The following is a 15,838-nucleotide window of genomic DNA, read 5'->3' as shown; positions in this document are numbered from 1 at the left end:
CTTCCTTCCTTCCTTCCTTCCTTCCTTCCTTCCTCCCTCCCTCCTTCCCTCCCTCCCTCCCTTCCTTCCTTCCTTTCTACAAAATAATTAGAGGTGAGAGAAAGGCTCAAGTATCTGGGATATAGGGACAACCAGAAGGTCACATTTTTAAGATGCCACTTGAGTAGAGCCTTGAAAAACTAGGAATCATAAGAGGTTAGGAGGGAGGGCATTCCAGCCACAAAGGAACAGTCAGTGAAAAGACATGGAAATGGGAGATAAGGTGTCATGGATGAGGAAAATACTTTGTAAGGTGGGAAGTGCTATAGGACTGTGAGGAATAATTATCATCATCATCAGTGACAGGACAGTAAAAACTTAGATCTCCTGACTCCTGTCAGTCAGTCAAGAAATATTTATTAAGTACCTACCTTGTACTAGAGGTCTTCTGTGCACTTAATTCTGTCCTGAGTGTGCCCAGTGAAAGGAAGCTGAATATAGAGTAAAGGATGTGCATTCATATCCTGGCTCCACCACCATCTACCTGGGTGACCTTGGGCAAGTGGTTTACCCTGTCAGTGCCTCAGTTGCCTCATCAGTAAAATGGGATGGGTTGGAATTGATAACCTTTTCAGCTCTAAATTTTATGATACTATAAATGGTTCTTCATTCCTAAGCAGTTGAGACTTGGACTGCGGGAGGAAGTTGCTTCCTGCATTATAATATCATATTAGAGTCAAAGAAAACTCTAGAAATTATCAAGCCAAACTCTCTTATCATATTTTATTTTTCTGAGTATAATATATCATTTATTAATAGGGGCAAGTAATCAGGACAGGTCAATGGTGCATCTCCATTTGCCCCAAAGACAGAGGTCCAAGGGAATGAAAGGTCTTTTATAAGTAGGCATGTCTTCTGATTGGCTTGACAATACATCATTTGGACCTCCTATGGCAGTGGGGAGGTGGGCTTAGAGAGCTCAGCTCCTCCCCCATGACTTTTGTTACTAGAGAAGGACCACTCAAGTGGCAAACTCCTTTATTTTATAGATGAGAAAACTGAGGTCCAGAGAATTAGAGAAACTAGGATCACTAAGATATTGAGTATCTAGGAGAAGATTTGAAACCAGGTCTTTCTGACTTCCTTGTCCCAACCCTAAATTACTGTGTGTGTATGTATATATCAGGATAGATTAATAGATACTTAGATGCCTAGAAAGATGAATAGATAGGTAGGTAGATAGATACGTAGGTAGATAGACAGAGAGATGGATAGCAATAAAGACTGACATGCAGATAGATAGATAGATAGATAGATAGATAGATAGATAGATAGATAGATAGATATGGAATAGATAGAAAAATACCTAGATAGCTAAATAGATAGCAGATGGATAGCAGTGGAGACTGACATGCATAGAGATAGATATAAAGAGATTAGATAGATGGATGGCTAGATAGATAGATAAATAGATAGATGAATGGATGGATAGATAGACAGATGGACAGATAGACAGACAGACAGACAGATAGAGAGATAGATAGATAAATAGATAGATAGATAGATAGATAGATAGATAGACAGACAGATAGATAGAGAGATAGATAGATATAGACTAGATAGAAAAATACCTAGATAGCTAGATAGATAGCAGATGGATAGCAATGGAGACTGACATGCATAGAGATAGATATAAAGAGATTAGATAGATGGATTGATAGATAAATAGATGAATAGATGAATAAATAGATAGATGGATGGATGGATAGATGGATGGATAGATAGATGGATGGATAGATAGATGGATAGATGGATAGATGGATGGATAGATAGATGGATAGATAGAGAGATTAGATAGATAGATTGATAAATAGATAGACAGAGAGACAGACAGAGACAGACAGACAGATAGATAGATAGATAGATAGATAGATAGATAGATAGATAGATGCATGAAGGGATAGATGGATGGATGGATGGATAGATGTGTTTCCCTACCATAATGCCATGAGAGCCAGGGAAGGACAGGCAGGCCACAAGCCCCAAGCCTCTTTCTGATGTTACAAAAGACCCTCCTCTGATTCCTTCTCCCTCCACCCCTCTGCTGAGGCAGAGGAGAGGGAGCTCTCTGTCACGCTAACTCTTTCCCAAATGCCAGAGGTTGAAGACTGGTTCCCGGCAGGGGCAGCTGAGTTGGGAGGGGAGTTGAGAATAAGCAGAGCCCTGGAGCCAAAGTTCATGTGCTTCAGATGCCAGCACACGCATTAGTCCTAGTCCTCCACTTGGGCTGCTCCAAGGACAGCTGCCTCCCTGGCCTAACTTAAATAGACTGAGCGGAGGAATCTCCAGCAAGAATGCCCAGGAGGCCACTGGGGCTAGATTAGCCAGCAGCCCAGCATGTTTGGGCTCTCTGAGTAGAGGGTGGGGGAAGGAGGAGAGCTAGGGTGAGGAGCGGAGCTATAGGTCAGGAGCTAGGAATTCATCGAGTCCTTTATCTCTCCCCCGTGACTTGGACACAGATGCTGACCTGGCAGAATCATTCAACAAACATTTATAGTTTCCCTCTAAATAAACTTCTTTGGAGAACTTTGAACAGCCCATCTCACCTCCTTCCCTGCTACTGTGTGTTTGTGAGAAGGGGAGGCTGTGCTATTGGTCTGGGGTCTTTCTAGCTGTGGATGATGTCAGACTTCCCATCTGTGGGGGGTTTTCTTTAGGTGGGTAGGTGAGCTTGGAGGTCTTTGCTGTGGAATGGTTTTCAGCCTTCCTAGGGTTACTTTGCTTAATGTAGGATTCTTGTAAGGCAAGGGGCCATTTGACTCCTTCCCAGGCTATCTGCCACAGAAAGGTCCACCCAACACCCTCATTTTATGGATATAGATACTGAAGGTTTTCTAAGTCAATTTGTGCTCACAGGCATCCTTATATACAGTTTAGTGGCCTCCGTTTCTTTTTTAGCTTGATACCACCGATCTAGTGTATTTCCTTATTCTGGGCACCATATGCTGGAATTTCAGTGTAGGAGTTAATCTGATTTCTTTTTGTTCACAGTGCCTTTTACAGAGTAGACATTTGATAAATGTTGCATGAAAGAAGAAAAAAAGGGAGACAACATGTTACAGTGAAAACAGCATTGACTCTGAGATCAGAGGTCTTGGGTTCAAATTCTACTTCTAATGTATGTGACTTGGTCAAGTCTGGGCCTCAGTTTCCTCATCTCTAAAGTAAAGGGGTTGAGGAGGTAGGTAGGTGGCTCAGTGGATGTAGAGAGAACCAGGCCTAGAGATAGGAAGTCCTGGGTTCAAATGTGGCCTCAGACACTTCCTGGCTGGGTAAGTCATTTAACCCCCATTGCCTAGCCCTTACTGCTCTTCTGCCTTAGAACCAATATTTAGTATTGTTTAAGATGGAAGGTAAGGGTTAAAAAAAATAAAATAAAGGTGTTGAACTCACTGTTCTGATGTCTCTTGCAAGCCTGCATCTAACTTCCTCTGAATGGCATGACTTAAAATCAGAAGACTTGATTTCAGCCCTGATTTGCTTCTTAGAAATTCTAGGACATTAGACAGGACACTTTATCTCGCAAGGTCTCGGTTTTTACCAAATGTAAAATTGTACTTAGGATTTTACCCAGATGAGCTCTAAGACTCCTTCTATGAATTCTATGAATGGATGGGGATGCCTGAAGGAAGACATAAAGACCAGGATGTGGTCTATCTATTTTCAAACGTGGGGTTCAGCTTGTCAGCTCCTTCAAGGACAGAGATTGCCTCTTGCCTCTCCCACCCCCCCCCTTTTAGTGCTTAGCACAGTACCTTGACAAATAGTAGGTGTTTAATAAATGTTTATTGACTGATTGGTTGTCACACTACTGAAGGACTTTCCATGCTTTCCATCCTAGAGCAAAGATGAAGAAATTAAAGACAAAGTGTTGTGAAAAAAATTTTAACAGATTTGGAATTATTCAGCTAGGAGAAGTGGTGGTGGTGGACATGGTTATAGTTATAGTAGTGGGGATAGTAGAGATGGGGACCTTTATTTTCTATGGAGAACAGAAACCAAGTTTGGACTTTGGCTGTATCCATAGGAACACAGTTAGACCTGAGGAAGAACTTCCCAAGAGTGAGATAATATAATAGGTGACCAGAGGATTTAAGGTCTTTAAGAATGGATTAGATTCTCAATTGGGATGATTTAAGTTGGAAGGTAGGGCAGTTTCATTTGATATTCCAAGGGTCACTCTCTGTCCTAGATTCCTGAAGTTGTTTGCAAACACGCCCTCTGGAATTCTTGCTGATGAGACCTTTCTGGGTGCCTAGTTTCTTTTGTATTTCCCATACCTAGGGCTACATTCTTGATTAGCTAATGAATAGGTGAGTTACTCTGAGCTGATGAGAGTTGGACTCAGTGAGCTCTTTCAGCTGAAACATTTTATTGCTCTCTGAGTCCATGAGATCTTCCTTTCTTTACTTCTCCTTCCTTCCTTCCTTCCTTCCTTCCTTCCTTCCTTCCTTCCTTCCTTCCTTCTCCAACCCCCAACCCCCCTCCACTTCTCTCTGAGTGTAAACTCCTCTTGCCAGGCAGAGATCCTTTTCTGAGCTGGAAAACATTCCTTAAGTTGCTAACCTAAGCCCTGATTGGTCCCCAGAGCTGAAGGAGGGCAGGGCAGGCAATACCAGTCATCATATGTTAGAATCACCTCCTTGACTTGAAGACTTATCAGCCAGGCTGGGCTCTGGGGAGCCAGATCAGTCACTTGGGTCTTGTCCATCTTCTTGGAATGTTCAGAATGAGGAGCCCAGCCCCATATACAAGCCTCCTTCCTCAACTTGCCCTACCCCTAACATAACACACTCTTGCCTGCCCCTTGGGGCTGGTCACAAAAGGAATTTAAAGGTGGAAAATAACATTTGTAAAGGTCATGGAATTTAGAACTGAAATGGGACTTTGAGATCATCTAGCCAATCCTTTAATTTTTATATGGAAGGAAATTTAGACCTTTGAGAGAAAAACAATTTGCCCAAGATTATAAATAGAATAAGTAGCAGATTTGAGCAGAGGTTGGCTGACTTTGGATCCAAGGCTCACTCCATTTCACTGACATCTGAGGCAAGCTATAGAATCAACTGTGGAAGGCTCATGATCCTCTACATTTGCCGAAGAATGGGCAAAGTGACTTGCCTGGTTTATCTTTTTCTAAGCATGCCTCTCTGATTGTGGCTCATAGGTCATAGATCATAGGGCTCAGGGCTAGAAGTCAATTTACCGAACATCTAAACCAATTCTTTCATTTTATGGATGAGGAGACTGAGATCCACAGAGGTTGAGTTGTTTTGTCTAAAGTCATGGAATCAGTAGCAGCCTTAGGATTTGAATCTAAGTCTTTTGACTATAAATTAAGGCTTGTTCTACTCCTTAAATGAAGCCCACTCTCCTTCTTGCTGCAGGTAAAACTCCTTGGTCTTCCTGATGCTTAGACATTGTGCTTGTGATCTCTTTAGTGATAAAATGAGACCTTTGAAAAGGATTTAGCACAATGCTAAGCTCATAGTTGTTCCCTCCTTCTCTTTGTCTTTCTGGGACCTTCTCTCATAACACTTGCAAGAATAATACTTTTCACTTGTGGACCACTTCCTAGTTGATAAAGAACTTTCAGAAACGTTTCATAAACAGTTCTGCTGGGTGAAGGGAAATGTCTTCATTTGAAGAAAGGAATGGTTGGTATTATCCCCATTTTACAGAGAGTTTGAACCACTCACCCCGGAGATTATGCTACTGATACCTTTTATCAGATCCAGATAGATGTGTTAGTCACGTACGGCTAGTGAGTAAATGAATAATAATTTTAAAAGCCCCAATATTTATTAAGCTCTTATATTTGCCAAGTGTCATGGTAAGGGCTGTAAGAATAAAAGGAAACAGAACCTGCTCTCACAGAGACTGTATTCTACTACGAGGAGACGACACATATAGGAGGGGTGAGCTGCAGGGGTCCCCAAGATGCATCCAGATGGCAGATTGGAGGGGACTGGGACCCTGACTCAACTACTGGCTCACCTATCTTTCCACTTCACATGAAGTGGGAGCGTGAGCAAGCTTCAGATAGTGGCACCGGGAGGGGCTGGGTAAATCATTTTATCACAATGTCTCAGAACACCATGAAGAGGAGGAGGTTGGGGGAGGAGATGGGGAGGGCTGGACTCTCTGCTTTGAGGCTCCTGCTGACCGGCTGGCTGGTCTGGGTTGGTCAGCGTTGTGGTTGACCTTTGTTCCGAAGCTCCAGCTGGAAGGGGTCTCTCCTGCTTCTCCTCCAGAGTGAGAGGTTCTGAGCCTCCTGGGTCCTTTGTAGATGTCTCAGGACTGTTGGTGAGCTGGTGTGGGAATTGGAGGGTGGGGGATTGTGATGGAGAAGGGTGGCCTGGCACTGGTCTGGATGCCTTAGAGCCATGGAGATGGCTTTGTTGCAATTTGGAGACGGCACCACGGATTGTGCCAAGGACTTAAGGTCAGGGCCATGACCTTGGCCAGCTCGTCCAGCTGTCTGACGTTCACTGTTGGTAAGGAGGAGGGATTCATTTCACCTCCTTTCAGAAGGAGGTTTGGGGAGTCACGTTCCGGGAGCGTTTGGTAGACTGGAAGAGGCCCATAGCATTCAAGGTTTGATGGAGGAAAAGGGCACTGACTTTGACGTCAGAAGACCTGGATTCGAATCTCGGTCTTGCCGCTGACTACTGATATGATCTTGTATAAACTCATTTCTTTCTTTGGGTCCAGTTTCTTTATCTGTTTAATGAAGGGGTTGGACTAGATGGCCACCATTTTTCCTTCTAGCTTCAGCATCTGGAACAATATGATCCTTTTCTCTTCATTGTCTGGGATGAATTCCACAAATTAGATTGTGTCTGATATAAGATCGATAGAAAGACCAGTACAAGATTGTCCTCCTTTCCATCATCCTTTGAGTTTGCTTCTCTTGGAAATGGGTTTCCCTGATTTAGGTTTCTGGAGGAATCCCTGAGAGATGGTGTGCCTTTAAGGACCTCTGGGATGGGTCTGGATTTCATAGTTCCCTGAGGAGTTAGGGGGCACCACGGGCGACCTGTACCACTGCCAGTGAAGGGAAAACTGTCCATGGTGGTACACATGGCTCCTAGAGGGAAAAGAACATGCCCTCTTTTTTCCTTTGCATCTCTGGTATCCGCATACCACCTGGTACACAGTTTGTACTTAATACATCTTTGTTGTTGAATTCGATGTCCAGAATTGTTCAAGCCTTGGCCTCACCTGTGTTCCCTTCTGGGCTTTATCACCAAGGAGGGACATGGAAAACATGGAGAGAAAGAGCCAGAGGGGCTGCAAGGGATAGGAAGTGTAGGCTAGAAAGAAGAAGAAAAGGCCTGTGGTGAACATATGTTCTGGGAATTTCAGAAGGATATCTCTCATGCTTTCACGTGGGGCCATTCACTTATGGGATGTTATAGTCTCCTGCCCCCTGTCTCTTGTGTCCTTCTCCTTCTAGTCCTCCTGCTACCACCATAGTGGTCACCAGCCAGGACTCATTACCGCCCCCCTGGACTCCTGCTGTCACCTCCTAAGAGGCCTTCTCAGCTCCGCTTTCTCTCTTTCCCTGACCATTCTCTCTCCCATTACTAAACGGAGCTTCCTTATTCCTAGATCTGGACCCGACACTCCTCTGCTCAAAAATCTTCCACGATTCTCTATTCCCTAATGAATAAGGCATGAGCTTCTTTGGTGGGCATTTAAGGCCCTTTATAATCTGGAGCTGCCTTGCCTTTCCACCTTCCATTTCTAGACTTTTACTCCTCTCTCCTCTAATAAGTGCATCTGTTTCTGTCTCCTGAACATGCCAAACACTCGCCCCAGTTGGGATCCTTTGTCCTCCCTGTTCCTGTGCTGGGACTATCTGGTCTTCCATTTGCATGTTAAATTCCTACTCAGCCTGTAAAAGTCTCTCTAATCTGTAAACTCTTTCCTACCCTGGAGTTTCATGCAACAATTTGCTCCACTCTAATTTGTTTATTTTTTTCTTAACCTAAATATTTATTAAACTGCAGGCAAAGCAAGAATAATTATGGCATTGGTATCTCTAAACCTGGGGTCCTCTGTCCTACCATTGTACTCAGTGCCTTTGTTGAAGAGGAGTATGGTGGGGGGGGGGGTATATGTGTAGGGAATATGTGTGCCCAAGGCTCACTCATGCCTCTGGAAGCCCCCCTCCCCACTTATTGGCCTTTCTTTTCCTCAAGAATAGTCCGCAGAAAGTTGGTTAATGGACATGGCCCAGTGCATTTGGCATGTATTTTTGTGTGTCATTAAATGTGTATCCCTTGTATTCTAGACTATAAAACCTAGAAGGCCGGGGTTGGGTTTTAACTAAATTTTGTACCTTCCTCAAGGACCAGTTCAGTGCCTTATATATAGCAAATACTTAACTAAATGGTCATTAAACTGGATTTCTTGAAGCCATCAATTAAATAGGATGGGAACAGGAAGAGTCTATTTCTTGTCTGAGTTGCCTAGATTTCCTAAATTAAGGGGGAGGGATTTGGGGCAGGCAGATGACCCAAGGAAGGTTTAATAACCCACTTTTCAGTTTGGGGTTTTGTAAAGATCTCTGTCTAATTCTTTGTCCCCATTTGTTTATATTCACCAGAGGTAAAGTAGAGGAGGCTAGGTGAGGTACCTTTAACTCTAGGGCCCCGTCTAATCTCCTTTGCCACCTACTCAGCTTAATGGCATTCCTTTCTCTTTTGCAGAGCCCAGGAGCTATGTTGAGTCTGTGGCTCGAACAGCAGTGGCTGGACCCCGAACCCAGGATGCTGAGCCCAAGAGCCCAACTATCCTGACTATCCAGACTTATGGTCCTGAGACACCCCTGAGGAATGGAACTCTGGGCAACTCGTTTGCCCCACCAAGCCCCATTTCAACCAGCAGTCCCCTCCTTGGCACGGACAGGTATGGGGTCAGTTGGGATGTAAGGTAGCTGTGGAACTAGTAGGGGCGTAGAGAGTAGAGGGTAGGTGGACATCTAGTTGGTGGAGCCCTGGGAGAGGGACTAGAGAGCCTTTACTGTGTCTAGAGGGGGACAGATAATTGAATCATGTCGGATTCACTGTACCTTCTGCTTTAGTCAACTAAGAAGCATTTATTGAGCCCCTCTTAGGATCCTGAGTGATACCAGACCCTGTCGAAGATCCAAGGCAATTTCCCTACCTTCACCAGCTTTCTCATTGACTAGGATATGAGGCAAAAATCCATGAAATCTTTGAGTCACCTTCTAAGGCCGTGTATAGGGTGCTAAAAGAGTGATATAGATGAGATAAAGAGGAGAAGAGAAATCATGGTGGGCATGAGTGGCCTCTGGATTCCTCTTAAAGGAGGAGGGGAGACTTGAGCTAGGTGCTGAGGAAGGATCAGGGTTTGGGTAACTGGAGGGGATGGATGGACATCCCAGGGAAGGGAGTGAGTGAAAGTATCCCAGGCTGGCTGGTCCCAGGCTTTAGGAAGAAGAGTAGCAGGTGAGAGGGCTGCTCTGAAGGAGGTTGGACCCAGATTGTAGAGAGCATGTTTGCATCCTATAATTGGTGTGTGCTGACTCCTTGGGATCACCCAGAAAAGGGTGAGAATCCATCTCTCTCTCTCCTTATTTTTAATCTGCTATGTGGTGATTGTATTATATTATTTATGCCATATGAGTTGCATAAATAATAAACCACTGAATAGGCTTTTGTATGCTTTAGAGGAGGTTTAGAGATTGCATCCCTTGTGTGTTTCTTGACAGTGGAAATTTTGTGACTTTACTGCAACACATATGATTTGACCCCCCTCCCCTCTTTTAGCTCTTGACCTGTGAATCCCAGATGTGATAATTCCCTCCCACTAGGACAAAAATCATGATTTTCTCTCTTCTTTTTTTCTCCTTCTCTTCTCTCTTCTTTTTTTTTTGTCCAGCATTCAGAGAGTGGCTTGGGTTGCTGAGAAATTAAGTCCCTTATCTTTGAGCACTTAGCTAATATTATTAAAAAGTCCGGGATTTGAACTTGAGTCTTTCTGGACTCCCAAGTCAGCCCTCTGTTCACTAAGTCATGCTGACTTCCTTGATTTGGCTTATTATAACTGAAATACCTGTAAGCCACAGAGGGTAGAATTTTTTGGCATTAAACATTCTTACATTTATGAAAAGTCATACTAAAGCTGTACCCATTGTTCCTCCCATCCATACCTCCTTTTCCCATTTGCATCTTAGGTGGCTGACAACTTCTGTATTTCCCCAGTCTAGGTTCCATTTCTTCCATTTGTTATAGTCAGGGAATATTTCATGGAAGAAGAGTTGGAAGAGACCTTAGAAGGCATCTCGTTCAGCCCCCTCATTTTAAAGATGAGCAACTGAGTGGTTAGTAACTTGTTCAAAGTCAAAAAGATAGGACATAGCCGTGTTGGGTCTGAATCCAGGACCTTTGACTCCAAAGCCACGACACCAAAATGCTTTGGATTGGTCTGGGCCCTGGAGGAAGACTAGGCTTTGGATTGTTAGAAAGGAGTGGAGGAAAGGTCGTTCCCACATGGAGAGTAGATTTGGTAAGATGGGGAAAGAGTTAAGTATGAGAGTGGTTGGGTTAGAGTGTAGGAGATGAAGCTGGGAAGATTGGGGACCCACTGTGGAGGGCCTTTTATACCAGACAAGGTTAATTCCTCCACTGGCTGGGATCCCCCATAAATGAATAATTCTGTCACTGAATCACTAATGCCTTTAACCTTCCTCCCACACCTACCCCACTCCACCCCTCAACCCTCAAGGGGCTCCAGTATGAATCTGGGACAAGCTCTCTAGCCACCTCCTTCTCTGTGTTTTCTTCTGGCCAACTGGAAATTCCTTGGGCGGGAGTTAGTGGGGCAGGGATCACTCAAGAGCATGGGAGTTGCAGCAGCTCCTTCCTGAAGGGTGTCCTCCAGGCCAGGCCAGGCCAGCCCAGCCCCTCCTGTCTTGGCTCTCTCTCCCTTCTGGTAGCTCTCTCTCAGATGAGTAGGGCTAGAGGAAAGGCAGAGCCAGGAAGAACAGACCTCCTTGGGTCCCATCCAGGATGATCAGATGCAATTAGTCTGAGGATTCGAGGAATTCTGGAAACACGGGCTGGGAAGACCTTTCTGAGGTTACAAAATCATAGAACTTCGGAGTTGGAGGGGGCCTCAGAGGTCAACAGATTCAAATTGTACCCAAGCAGGAGTCAGCTCAACCACAACCTTGGCAAATGTTCCTCTGGCATTCCTTCGAAGACTCTCAGTGGCAGGTCTCTGCCTCCCTCCCTTTTTTGAGGCAAGCATTCTACTTTGGGACAGCCATCCTTGTTAGGTGAGAGTGCATAATGGACTCTTTATAGAATGCAAACTTTTTGAGGGCAGGGATGGTGCAATTTTTTAAATATTGCCATTGGTCAGTCCATCAGGAAATTATTCCTTATACCAATGTGAAATACATCCCCTCCCCATCCTCTCTCTTCTGTTGCTCCTGATTGTGCCTTAGCTGTAAAAGAAGAAGGAAGACAAGGAATATATATATATATACATGTATATATATATATATTCCTTTAATTCCTTTACATATACAAAGGGAAGAAATAATTACTTATTATTATAGATTATTATAGATAATATATATTACTTATATATTGTATTATTACATATATAGAGAAAGTGTCTCCATTCTAGCCTCCCCCCATCTTTATATTCTACCACTCCCAGAATGGTAGCATCCCAAGCCAACTCTACACTGAGCTAGAAATATATGTGATGGAAAGAGCATTGGGTCTACGGTCAGAAACTACTCAATAGCTGTGTGACTTCAGACAATTCCAGAGAGCCCTCTGCTTCTTTCTTCATCTGTAAAAGAAAAATATTGAACTCAATGGATGATCTCTAAGGCCCCATCTGGCCCTAACATTTGATAATTCTGGCTCTGACCAGGCAGGTTGCCCTGGCCGAAGCACGATAAATCCTTCAGAAGCTCTCTTCTTACCCCTACTCACTTGCTCTTGCCTTGATGAAATATCTCCACCTGGCTGAGAATCCTTGGTTTCTGGCACGGACCAGTTTGACCTCTGGATGAGGCTGAAAGCCATGTTTAACGAATAAAGTCCTCCCTGGGGGAATCCACCCTGGCCAAACATCGCCTGTGTTGGGAGCCAGAGATGAGGGCCTCTTCCTGGCTTGAGATTGTGTGTCCTGTAACTTCATGCTTATGGCATGCCTCTCTTATGTAATGACTTCCCCTCCCATAGGTAGCTCCAAAAACTTTCGTCAACCATACATGCTACACTTTCCATTCATGGCCCATTTCTTCAGACTTTGGTGTACCCCAATAGTTGTTGCTTTAAAAACACCCCAAACTTTAGATGATTGAACATGATTTGAATGGGAATGAAGGATGCTGGTGTTTAAGGGTAATCAATAGGGATTTAAAGAAAGAATCCTTTTTGGAGAGGAATAACCCAATCTCCAATCTAAGCTAAGCTAGGTTGAATCAGATTTCATCGGCTACTAAATCCAAGTATCTAGGGAGGGGGCAGCTAGGTGGGTCAGTGAATAGAGAACCAGATCTAGAGACAGGAGGTCCTGGGTTCAAATGTGTCCTCAGACCCTTTCTAGCTGTTTAATTCTGGACAAGTCACTTTTAACCCCCACTGACTAGCCTTTACCACTCTTTAGTCATAGAATTAATACTAACAGAAGGTAAGGGTTTAAAAAAAGTCTAAGAAGAAAGCTCATAGAAGAGTCTCTAATACTGGTCCAAAGCAGGGAAAGAAGCACACAGAGACAAAGGGCTTGGGTGAATATAATGTGTATTAAAGTTTACAAAGCATCTTTATATAAGTTTACATCATTTGGTTCTTACAGCAACCCATTTTACAGATCAGAAAATTGAAGTTCAGAGAAAATAAGAGTATTGGAAGAAATGATCACCGAGGTTCATTTCAACTCAAAATGCCCCAATCATCTAATTCTGTGGTGTTCAGTAACATAATAAGTACTGGCCTAATTTCCAGATCTGGAACCACAATCAAATCACTTACTGCCATTGCACTTGGAAAGGAAGTGACTAGTCTTCTCCCTAAGCTCCATTTACCATTCCTGTGACTTTCCAGATCAAAACTAGTAGTTTCCCTTAATTGCTACTCCCAAATCTGTATCATCTCTTCTATTCGAATACAGGCTCCTAAAAAGAGTAGGAATTAATTCGTTCAATTTTTTGTTTCCCCAGTTCTTAGCTCATAATAAGTGCTTAATAAATATGTATTCATTCATTTATTAGTAATGACTGATTCTGCTTCCTACTTTTGAATATCATGGAAGGTGTCTGGATCCACTGGGGGGACTCTAGTCATGGTCCAGCCCCTCCTACTGTAAACAACAACATAGGCATATGGCGTGCTATGCCATGACAGCTTTCTTTCACATAGTTTCATTTTTAAGGGGTCATTTCTTCTTAATATTAGCATGATAGCCATGTATTCTCCTCACTCTATTCCTTTAATTATTGCCATTAGTTTGGACCATTATCAGTCACTCTCTTCTCCTATCCCATAGCAACATGGTGTTTTTTTTCTCTTATTGTTCAATGAACTTGCTATAGATAAGAAATTATGGTCCTTGGTCTTGACACTAGTCTATGGTATGGAAGTTTTGTCACAGTAGACTACATTAAGGGTCACCGAAGCCCTTTCTCCCTAGATAAGACCCCTTGAGAAGAGCCCCTTTTCTGTGACACGGCCCATCTGTTCTTCTCCAATTCTGAATGAAGAAAAGGACTTCAATTCTATCAGCAGATAGAGTTAGTCTAACTAGCTGGATGACCTTGGGTGAGATCTTTCATCTCTCTGAACCCCAAGTTTCTTCTTCTAGGAAATGAGAGGGTTGGACCAGAGCATTCCCAAGGCCCTTTCCAATGCTAGTAGGCCATGGCTAGGCTCTCAACGTCATTTTACAGCCAGGGAAGCTGGGATGTGACCCTGATTCCTCTAAAAGGAAAAGAATGGGGGAGTGTTGACCGCTCCACGGTGTCCAGAGGGAGACACTAGAATCCGTTTTGCTTGGTTGGCAGAGACTTGTTGGCCATGGCCATGGGTGGTGCCTGGGGGCTCGAGCTGAGTGCCTTCCGTGTTAAGGTATGTGTGACTGACTGCTGTACTCTGGAATCTGTGTCTTTTCTCCCTAGCACATCCGTGGGGAGTTTCCCATCGGCAGAGAGCAGTGGCCTAGGCCCCAGGACTCCCACCCAGCCTGTGGCGGATGCGAGCTTCCACTCGGGCAGCCTGGGCCAGCCTTCCTCTTCTGCCCAGAGCAGTTACCAGAACGCCTCCCCCACGGTGCCGTCCACCGGCAGTGGCCACCGGAGCCCTGACTACTATTCTCCAGACAGCCGGGCTCAGTCTCAGTTCTCTGTGGCCGGTGTCCACGCCTTGCCCGGGAGCCCTCAGACCCTCCACCGGACGGTGGGGACCAATACTCCTCCTAGTCCGGGCTTTGGTCGGCGGGCGGTCAACCCTGGCATGGCGGCCTCTTCCCTGGGCAGTCCCGGGCTGAGCCGCCGCCAGGTCTCCGGTCCCCATGGGAACGCGGTGGCCGGCCTCCATGGCAATGCGATCGCCGGCCCCCAGAGCCATGTGGCTGCCTCCCCTGGAAGCCCTAGCCTGGGCCGTCACCCCACTGGTGCTGTCCACAGCAATTCCGTCACCACTCCAGGAAGTCCCAGCCTGAGCCGCCATGGGGCAGGCCTGGGAGGGGCCGGCCCTGCGGTCCCGGGCAGCCCCAGCATGGACAGGCACGCGGCCTATGGTGGCTATTCCACCCCAGAGGACAGGAGGCCCGCTCTGTCCCGCCAGAGCAGCGCCTCAGGCTACCAGGCTCCCTCCACCCCCTCCTTCCCGGTCTCCCCAGCCTACTACCCCGGGCTCAGCAGTCCCACCTCCTCGTCCCCCGACTCGGCGGCTTTCCGGCAAGGCAGCCCCACCCCAGCCCTGCCGGAGAAGCGGAGGATGTCGGCCGGGGACCGGGCAGGCAGCCTTCCCAACTATGCCACCGTCAATGGAAAAGTGTCGTCGTCGCCCATCTCCAGCGGCATGTCCAGCCCCAGCGGCGGCAGCATGGTCTCCTTCTCCCACACGCTGCCCGACTTTTCCAAGTTCTCCATGCCAGGTGGGTAGCCTTCGCCCTAAGCTCAGCATCTCCTCTAACTCCCTCTGCTTTCCCGTGTCTGCTCGCAGGAGGTAGGAGTCCTCCCGAGACCTGTATTCAAATCTTGGCTCGGCTTGAACTTCCTCCGGGAGAAAATGACTTCCCTTTTCTAGGCTTGGTGCGATCCTCTGTGCAGCAGAGAAGATGTTACCTTCCTTCCTCCTGACCTCCTAGGATTGGGGGGCCCTTGGACGTGGGGAGGGTTTTAAACATTAAAGAACCGTCGTCATAATCTCATCACTCAAAATAGTATGAGAACGGGGGCAGCTGGGTAGCTCAGTGGATTGAGAGTCAGGCCTAGAGATGGGAGGTCCTAGGTTCAAATCTGGCCTCAGACACTTCCCAGCTGTGTGACCCTGGGCAAGTCACTTGACCCCCTTTGCCCACCCTTACCACTCTTCCTAGGATCCAATACACAGAAGTTAAGGGTTTAAAAAAAAAAAGAAAAAAAAATAGTATGAGAACAAGGGCGATGATGCTTTGAGTGTTAAGATTTAATGCTCTTTTGCAGTTAGCGCCCCATCCTACTTAGACATTATCCTCTAAACTCAGCAATCCAGACCCGTCTAGATCTAGAACCCGGCAGCCACCCTTAGAACCCACTCTCCAG

At 45.5% G+C, this 15,838-nt stretch overlaps 1 protein-coding gene across 1 annotated transcript in view; it reads left to right on the top strand.

Annotated features, from left to right (window-relative positions):
* Window positions 1-15,838, top strand: part of TNS1 (tensin 1) — a 141,288-nt gene that overhangs the window by 107,194 nt on the left and 18,256 nt on the right. Inside the window, exons 15-17 of the mRNA XM_044669432.1 lie at window positions 2,049-2,088; window positions 8,759-8,955; window positions 14,210-15,189. Of these exons, the coding sequence (XP_044525367.1) occupies window positions 2,049-2,088; window positions 8,759-8,955; window positions 14,210-15,189 (1,217 nt within the window). The remainder of the gene's footprint in view (window positions 1-2,048; window positions 2,089-8,758; window positions 8,956-14,209; window positions 15,190-15,838) is intronic.

The sequence above is a fragment of the Gracilinanus agilis genome, chromosome 3 (assembly GCF_016433145.1).
Source record: "Gracilinanus agilis isolate LMUSP501 chromosome 3, AgileGrace, whole genome shotgun sequence".
NCBI classification, from domain to species: domain Eukaryota; kingdom Metazoa; phylum Chordata; class Mammalia; order Didelphimorphia; family Didelphidae; genus Gracilinanus; species Gracilinanus agilis.
The sequence above is the reverse complement of the archived record's forward strand: the minus strand, read 5'-3'. Positions and strand labels throughout refer to the sequence as shown.